This window comes from Myotis nattereri (assembly GCF_964212035.1).
Source record: "Myotis nattereri genome assembly, chromosome: 7".
Classification (NCBI taxonomy): Eukaryota; Metazoa; Chordata; class Mammalia; order Chiroptera; family Vespertilionidae; genus Myotis; species Myotis nattereri.
The window spans coordinates 36999630-37008467 of NC_138082.1; the positions used below are offsets into that span (position 1 = coordinate 36999630).

An 8838-nucleotide genomic window follows, 5' to 3' on the forward strand; every position below is an offset into this window, starting at 1 on the left:
GGGACTTAATTTGTGTGTGTGTTTGCTGTGCACGTCAGCCCTGTGCCGTTCCATCACCACGGGCCCCGGCGGGTCCCTCGCCCGCCTCCCTGTCCTCCGCCCGGGGACTGCGTGTTTCTGTGACGCATGTGAATGGATGACTGAGTGTGGCTGTCGGGCTGGGCCACGCGGCCTCGAGCTCTTCACCCACGAGCACGTGTCTCCCATGGGCTCCTCCCCGGAGAGCAGAGCTGGGGGTGGTGGGAGCTGAGCGGCGGCCTGGCCCTTTCTGTTGAGTTTTGGTGATGGTGCTGTGGGCACAGGGGTGTGTGGTGTCAGTGTTATCGTCAGCCTTGACCACAGGAGTGGTCCCCGCGGGCGCTGGGGCTGCGGTGTGCATGTTCCTGTACCTGTGGTATAACCCCTTTATCCGGTGGCTGGCTGCCATCTGCGGGGCCTAATGATAAAGCTCAGGAAGCAGGGCCCCCTCCTGAGGCTCTCTGCAGGGTGGCGCCCCCTCTTTCTATCAGGAGGGTCCTGGGGGCTGGAGAAGTGTCCGCGGGACTCCCAGCCTCCTGCTCTGGGCACAGGTGCTTTAGAGTTTCCAAGGCGCCAGCCCCAAGGTCACACACACACACACACACACACACACACACACACACAAACGGCGGCAGCAGGCGGAGGGGAACATGAGCCAGCACAGATGGAAAGTGGGGGAGAGGGGATCCCCCGAGCTCTCCGGAGGCAGTTTCCATTCACAGAGAAACACAGGAAGCAGGAGGATCATCCCGAAACTGGTTCTGAAGAAGCTGGTGGGGTGATGTCAGTGACCCTGTCCCCGAGCTGTTCCCATCGGGTGGGGTGGGACCTGCCACTGGCCGGCAGAGTCACAGGTACTTCTGAGGTCGGAACAGGAAATGGTTAATAATGTTTGCAAATAAAAACTTTCTGTTCTATCCTGTTTTTGAAGCATTTCCCAGAAGTTAAGAGAGGTTGCCTAATTTGTCGGCAAAATTCAAGAACCAACTTGTAAGTGTTAGAAATTCTTTATCACTGCTTATTAAGTAACAGCTTAATACCGCAGAACATTTCAGATCATCATCCTCTGACAACTCATTCTTCCCTCCCCCCCAAATTCTTGATAGTGAACTTTTCAAATAAAGACATGTTCGCGTCTCTCCTCTGTATAAAACTTTATGAAGTCAAGGCGTTTGCTGTGAAATGCTGCCCACGGCCAGGGGAACATTGTCTGCCTGGCTCCCTTCACCGTCCAGGTCCCGAAGGACTCTTGTTCATAAACTGTCTCTTCACAAAGCCACTCGGCCACTCGCTGGGTTCATCGTTCTGAGGATCAAAAACTTCCTCACTGAGTCTCAGGCCAGCCTCTTGCCACAGCTGCTGCCAACCGGCCCTCTGCCCTTCGTCTTCCTGTGTGTTTGCAGGACGGGCCTACATCGTGTTAAGTGGAAAACCAGGTTCTCCAGGAAACAGGAAATTACTGATGCCCAGGGACTAGACACGTTTTGCTCACCTTGGCTTTTGGAATTGCACTTTTGGAGTTTCTGTAAATACTCAGAAATGTAGAGAGTTTTTTATACCAAGGTTCTATTAGCTTCATTCTTTGTTTTGTTTTTAATTTTTATTGATTTCAGAAAGTAAGGGAGAGGGGAGCGAGATAGAAACATCAATGACAAGAGAGAATCATTGATCAGCTGCCTCCTGCACGCGCGCCCCCCCCCCCCCCCCACTGGGGATCGAGCCCGCAACTCGGGCACCTGTCCTTGACCGGAATCAAACCTAGGACCCTTCAGTTCACAGGCTGACGTTCTATCCACTGAGCCAAACCAGCCAGGGCATATCAGCTTCATTCTTAATTTCACAGTTTTTGAAGAAGACACTGGCCTTGAAGTAATAGATGGCTTCATCCACAATATCTGTCTCTTGTCTTTCTGGGGGCAGGTCCTTTGAACTGACCTCTGATGGTGACAGTGTGGTGTTTCCAATGAGTTTGGGGTTGGGGTCCATGAGAGAAGAGTGGTAAGCCAGCATCTTGGTGGCCCCTGAGTTTCAACCCAGATGAGCAAGAACCAAATTTAATTTTAATTTTTAAAAATCCTCACCTGAGGATATGCTTATTGATTTTTTCTTTGAGAGAGAGAGAGAGAGAGAGAGAGAGAGAGAGAGAGAGAGAGAGAAACATTGATGTGAGAGAGAACATCAATTGGTTGCATTCTGTTTGTGTCCCAACCGGGGATCCAACTGGCAACCCTTAAGTACATGGGATGATGCCCCAACCAACTGAGCCACACCAGCCAAGGCAAGAACCAAATTTTTAAAAAATTAAACAAAATACTTTCACCATCTACTATGCACAAGAATAAAGATAGCCACTTGCCTGTTTGTTGAGGTGGAGGGGGTCACAAGAGATTCTCATCCCCTTCATTTTCTAAACCTTCTAGAACGCTGTGAGTAGTTTAAATGTGAATTCACAGTTTAAATCTCCAAATGTGTGTGTTTGTGAGTATACGTGTACATGTGTTTGTGTGCAGGCATGTAGGTGCTGCGTGTGTGTATTAATGTGTAAGTCTGTGCATGTGCGTACAGAAATCCAGGACTGTAGGGTATCAGTTAACATTGCTCTGATTTGGTTGGGTAATGCCTCCCCAACCCTCCGAAATCAGTGCTTAAAAAACTGGAGCTAGAAGTTTAGTCCTCTCTTTTTTATACCAAGGTTCTCTCTTGTACATTAAGTCAGAGATAGGCAACCTGGAGGAAGTACAGTGACTCCGACTGTCATCAAGGATCCAGGGTCTTAGCTTTCTGCTTCCTCAGCACATGGCCTCCATCTACAGGGTGAACTCATGGTCTAAGGTGGCTGCTGGGCGCCGGCCATCACCTCCACACCACTGCACAGAAGACGGGGGCCGTGGGTGCTGGGGACGAGGCCTGCTGGCCGCTGAGCTTGCAGTGGGTGTTGGGAACCAAAGTCGGCTCTCAGTCCCCCTGGTCAAACCCTGTATCTCCCCAACACTGAGGGGGTTTCGTGGCTTTGGTCCCACCTGACTACCTCTCGACAGCCACAGAAGAAACCTGCTCCCTGGCGTGCTGGCTGGCGAGCTCCGCGTCTCTGGCTGGCTGCCCGGGGGAAAGGCTGCCCTGGCAGCTCCTCCAGCACCGAGGGGGCTTTAATAGGAGTGTGTCAGCCCCGCCTCCACATGGCCCCTGTCCTCAGCCGTGGGCCCCCAAAGGTTAATGAGCACTTTGCCTCTCATCTGCGTCTTCCAGCCCCTCCCCGCTCTGCCTGACCTCAACTCACCTTTCCTCGTTGTACCTGACACACCACCACGCTCCTGAAGCTCACACCGAAAACCCGGGCAAGGCCAGACACGCATGCACAGAAAGCACAGAAGGTGTGCTTGGGGACAACAGAGGGGGGATGGGGACGCCAGGGGGTCCCAGCGGCAGGGGCTGGCTTCTCCCAGGTGCTCACCAACACTTTATACAAGTTCCTGAAGCTGTGCAGTTATGCTTTAGGCATTTTTACATAAATGATGCACATTTCCAGCCAATAAAAAGCTTGAAAAAATTGGCAATGATACATATTCAAGAAAGTTCTTGGCAGCTTTGTCTGTAATGACAAAGAGCCACCGGCCGGAGTAGAGGCGGGGGCAGGGCAGGTTATGGCAGAGCCGGGCTGTGAGCATGGGCCGCCGTCCAGGGTGCGTGAAACACCAGGCACAGCATGATCTGTTTAGTATGTATTCCCATCTGTGAGGAATACATACAAATATTTACATGTACATATGCATGGGGGCACGCATGGACGTCAGCACAGATGAGCTCTGGCGATGGGGGATGGGCAATTTCATTGCATTGGGTTGTTTTTCCTTTTTGTTTCTATTTTTTTCTAAAAATGAAAATGTATTGCTTGCTTGCGTCATGAAAAATATTCAAAAGGATAAGAAAACGGCCTGTCTCTTGTGTGTCTGAGCCGAGCCGGTTGCCATGGAGACTGGATGGTTGTCAAGGCAGCTATTGGATGGGCAGGGGGGGCTGCGGGTGCTTCCTGGGAGCCGAGCTGGCACAGCCCGCAGTCTGCACTGCGGGGCCGGCGCCAGCATGGACGGAATGGACGTGTGGGTCAGCACCTTAGCCCAGCTGATGGCCAAGAGGAAGCCAGAGGACACCTGGGAGCTGGTCCTTGAGGAGAACCTGTCCTCGGGGCATCTGGACAGTGGCAGTTACGAGTACCGGCTGAGGGGGCTTTCCAGGTTTGGTGGAGGGAAGGGGTCTCCTGCCGGCTCCCGGGAGGGGAGGGGGCTGAAGGCGGCTGGGCCACGGGCCCTAGGCTGGCCCTGAGTCCTGAGCCAGGCTGGGCGTGACCTGGCTTCTGAGGGGTGGACACAGGGGCATATGTCTGGCCTGGTCCAGTCCCCCAATAGGTGGGTGGGCTGGGTGCTCATTCTCCCTTCTGGAACGTGAGGGACAATGCCTGCCCAGTCTGTTTCAGTGGCAATCTCAGACCCTGCCTGGCAGGAGAGGACCCCTGGAGCCCAGTGGGTGCCCTGTCCAGATGCAGGCCCGTGGGATGACGCAGCCGCCCAGGCAAGGAGGGCTTTGTCTGCTTCCCGAGGCCTCTCCTGGTTTCCATGGCAGCACTGACAGGAGCAGGGGATGGGCAGGGCCATGGTCACCGCCCAGCTCCGCAATGATCCAGGCTGGAGGGCCCAGGAAGCTGAGGAGTGCACGGAAACAGCGGAGCCCAAGACAAGGAGCACATGTGCCCGGCCTGGGCTGTGGGCGGGTGGGAGCACTGATGGTCGTGGATCACTACGCGAACCTCCATCTTCATTGTCATGACGACAGCTATGTCAGTCCAGTGGACGACCCAGACCTGCAGGGTCCCACCTAGCCAGGCACTCTGAGGTGGGCTGGGAGGGGGCGCCCTAGGGACCCTCAGGCCCAGCGGGTGGTGGAATGCTGGCTTTCTCAGGTCTAAGAAACACCTTTAAACACGTGCTACTCCCGCAGCCTAAGTGAAGAACCGCTTTAAGGAGGCAGGTGGTGGGGCGGCCACACATATAGACCTGCGCTCTGCAACAGGGTCATGGCCACCTGCAGCCTGTGAAGTGCTCATTAACTAATTTACGTAAAGGACGCTCAGCTCCTCAGCTCACGCTCCATGTGCGGGCGTCCCTGGCCACTGTGACGCAGATGCAGAGCAATGCCCTGTCACGGAAAGTTCCACCGATGCCCCGAGGCAAACACGCAGGGAGACCTCACACGAGAGCAGGTTCCCACACCTGCGTGCATGTGCCTCACCGGGGTCACCTGTCTGGGACCCGAGGGCCCGCCTGCCTGGCCCCGGGGACACACGGGCCTGTGGCACCGGCCCCTTCACCATCCAGGGAGCCAAGCAGCTGCTTCTCCTCTTCCATGCCGGGGGTGGGGCCGGGTCCCCTTCTCACATGCTCAAAGCCAGTGTCACACGGGTGCAGGGTGCACCCTGCCATCCAGAACCTCTGTTTCCCCCTCTCCCCACACTTCTCTGCCTCCAGCACTGTCCCCACCACCCACACAGCCCCCAACTTTATTTCCCCCTTACCTTCCTTCCCAGGGTGGGCTCCTCCCTCCACGGACCCACTGCCCAGACACCGCAGACGCCTTCTTTTCCTGCCCTCACCAGGACCCACAGGGCTGTCTTTAGCTTTTGGTAACATTTCTTCAGGGTGATGAACAGTGACAGAAAAGCAGCAGGGTGACCCCTCATAGGGCAGGCCAGGCTTGGTGCCAATCTGACAGAAAGGTGTTTGGTGCAAATCTGATGAAAGGTGTTCGCTTTTCAGACTGTGGGTTGCAGGCAGGGGCCAGGCACCTGCATCCTGTCCCTGTACAGACAGGGGCTCAGGTTCATGGAGCTCATGCTGGGACCCTCTCTGGGCCAACAGGGCTGAGGACTGTGGGGCGCAGGGGCAGGTCCCCATCCCCTCCACTCACTTCTTCCTCCCCTCCCCTTCCCCCCAGGCTCCAGTGCAACCGCTGCCAGTGGGGCTGGTCCTCTGCCCACGTGCACATCCTATTCCATGTGCGATGGGACAAGGACCGCCACCTGGGGCTGGTGAAGATGCGTATCTGGGCCCAGGCGTGCCAGCTGTGCCCGCCGGACGCCCGGGGAGACTGCCAGGTGAGCCTGCTGAACGTGCGGCTCTTCCTCAACAAGCTGGTCCTGTTCGTCCTGCAGCAGTGCTACCAGGAGAGCATCAGCTCCGACGAGTGCCCCGAGGTCTGCTTTGGGGACCACTGTGAAGCCTGCGACCTGGGTGTCTGCTTCTTCCAGAAGCCCCCAGACCCCGCCTGGGGGCCCGAGACCAGGAGCCCCAGCACCGTCCAGGCCATGCCAGCCCTGGGCAGCGGCCCTGTGGCCAATTGCGCCTGGGGCTTCGTCCTCCCCTCTGTGTCCGACCCCCTCTCTGAGAGCAGCCGCTTCTTTAGCGAGGACATGGACATCATCACCGTGCCCTTCACCCTGGTGAGCGTGGGCAGGGACAAGGGCTCTGTTGGCCCTGGAGAGGGCACCCCCAGCGAGGCTGGTCTCCAGGGGCTGATGATCATCGACAGGGGCTCCACCGACCAGCCTGCCAGTCTCAGGGCCTTGCCCACCAGCATGAGCATCCTGGTCAACATCAAGGCCCCCATCCTCCACGGCAGAGACCACCTGCTCAGGAGCATCAAGTCCTTCCAGGTCAAAGGCTTCATCTTCAAGGGCTTTGGCTCCCTTTTGGGCCAAGACAAGGGCCCGGGCGCCGATCCCAGCAGCAACAGTGGACCCACTGGAGATGCCACCCTGCCCGTGTCCTATGTCTTGGGCCTCACAGAGAAGGGCGAGGGCTCCATCACCTTTCCCTTGTCCTTGGCCAACATCCTCCAGGGCCCGGACTCCCTCCCTGACCTCAACGGCTCCCTGACCTTCCCTTTCATCATCACCGACCAGTGCAAGGGTGGGGCAGAGTGTGGCCACGACCCTGCCCTCAGCCCCGCCTCCTCGGGGAGCAGGGGTTCCCTCATCATCCCCTTCTCAGCCTTTAGTCCCATAAAGCTTGGGGGCCTGCAGGGCAGCAGCCACCACAGGAGCAGGCACTGCGACAGGCACAGGCGCCGCCGGGCCCGGAGGCCTCGGGCCCGCAGGGAGGAGGACTTCTTGGAGGAGGAGGATGGCTGGTGCTGGCCGAGTTTCGATCCCTACGAAGAGGTCTGGGTCTGGATGTGCATGATCTTCTTCGTCCTCTGGACTCTGTACCTGTGCACTTCTTGACGGCTCCCAGACCCGTGCCTGAGCGTGCCACCTCCCTCCCGGCTCCCCCACCGCGTCTCTCCCTCCGCAGGGCTGCCCAGACACAAAGCCAAGTGCTGCTGGCCCCCCAGCCCCCACCGCTCCCCACCAGCCCCGCCCCCATTCTGCCAGCCCCCCTGAGCTGGGGCCTCCCAGTGCGCACAGCTGCTCCCTGGACCTCTTGCTTCTGTGTTCTCTCTCTTGACGTGACTCAAGCAGTGGTCCCGTGATGTCCACGTGTGATGTCCACGTGTGATCATTCCCCGGTGTGACCCCCAGCTGCCCCTGTGTGCTCACTTGTGTGTGTTACACTCCGTTAAAATAAAAGTCGAAAAGGGAAGACCATACAGCACACTTGGGCCGATCACAGCCAGCGCCTAAGAGAAGGTGGTGAAGTGGGAGAGCGGTGGCCAGGGGCCCCTGGCGCTTCCCCAGGGCGTGATGGGACTGGGCCTCCGGCACAGAGCTCGTGTCCGCTCGCCTTTGCTGTGCACGCACGCACGGCCCAATTGCCACGCTCCTGCCCCGGGGCCAGGTCGAACCCCGTGGAGGACCGGTGGCAGGTCGGAGCCCCGTCCGCCCTACAGTCATTGCACCCCCCTGCGTAGGGACCCTGCCCAGTCAGGACGCCCTAGAAGGGTTAACACCTGGAACAGCTTGTGGGGGGATCACCAGCTTGAGGGCTCCTCGGATTAGGGGGCCCCCTCGAGGCCAGTCTGCCCCCACCCCGCCCTGCCGCCCACCCGAAGGCCCCCGGGATGGCGTGAGGGGTGAGGAGAAGGAGCAGCGGGGATGTCAGGTCTCGCCACCCGCAAGTCGAATGGGCGGAGACGGCCCTTCCCCGACCCCCATTCGCCCCTCCTCCAGCCCCGCCTCCCCCCGCCGGCCGGCCGCCCGCGCTGTCCTGCGGCGCCCCCGTGTGGCCGCCGGCCGCATCGCAGCCCTGCATTGGGGGAGCGGGGTGGTAGCTACTGCTGTTAAACTGTCTAATCGGCTGGCTTAGTTAAAACCCAACCAACCCCACCCGTTATCAGTATCTCTAACATTCGTCTTAATGAATAATGAAATTTTGTTTAATTCATTAATAACTAATTTACTAGAATTAAAATTCACTAATAAAAATGAGAGTGCATGCAATATGCCCATTGGATCTGTGGCGGACCCATCCTTAGGCACATCAGCTATTCTGATCTGTACCCACCTGCATAACCATGACTCTTCAGGCGCAGGGACACTCCTTACAGCGCAGAGGGCAGCCTGGGACTGAAGTCCAGGACAGCCACAGCAGAGCCCACACCTGAGCCATCACCAGAGCCTGCACCTGAATCCAGGCCTGAATCCACACCTGACCTGAGCCGTACGTGAGCCCCTGCGCAGCCTGAATGACCAGGCTGGGCCTTATTAAATATGAGATACTGAATGTCTGAAAGGTCTCAAAGAGGACTGAAGGCAGATGCATTTTGGATGCAATTATTGTTAGTTCAGCCAAAGTGGGGCGGGCTAACATGTGAACAGTTTGCTGCTTTTCA

At 57.4% G+C, this 8838-nt stretch overlaps 1 protein-coding gene and 1 pseudogene across 2 annotated transcripts; one reads left to right on the forward strand and one right to left on the reverse strand.

The window, feature by feature from the left end:
* Positions 1-1242: 1242 nt before the first annotated feature.
* On the reverse strand, positions 1243-2028 carry LOC308522570 (actin-related protein 2/3 complex subunit 3-like; annotated as a pseudogene). Its single transcript has 2 exons — positions 1815-2028; positions 1243-1567 (listed from the first exon to the last, which is right to left on the reverse strand). The product of its transcript is annotated as an actin-related protein 2/3 complex subunit 3-like (transcript).
* Positions 2029-4054: 2026 nt separating this feature from the next.
* Positions 4055-8444, forward strand: RTP5 (receptor transporter protein 5 (putative)). The gene is made up of 2 exons (XM_081096317.1): positions 4055-4250; positions 6004-8444. Exons 1-2 carry the CDS (start codon positions 4099-4101, stop codon positions 7289-7291), a joined length of 1440 nt encoding a protein of 479 aa, XP_080952443.1. The 5' UTR covers positions 4055-4098; the 3' UTR covers positions 7292-8444.
* The last annotated feature ends 394 nt before the right edge of the window (positions 8445-8838 follow it).

Bases quoted from the DNA above. Each gene is read 5' to 3' on its own strand.
- RTP5 (XM_081096317.1), top strand. From the start codon at position 4,099: ATGGACGGAATGGACGTGTGGGTCAGCACCTTAGCCCAGCTGATGGCC. The intron at 4,251-6,003 runs GTTTGGTGGAGG...CCTTCCCCCCAG, and splicing joins CGGCTGAGGGGGCTTTCCAG to GCTCCAGTGCAACCGCTGCC.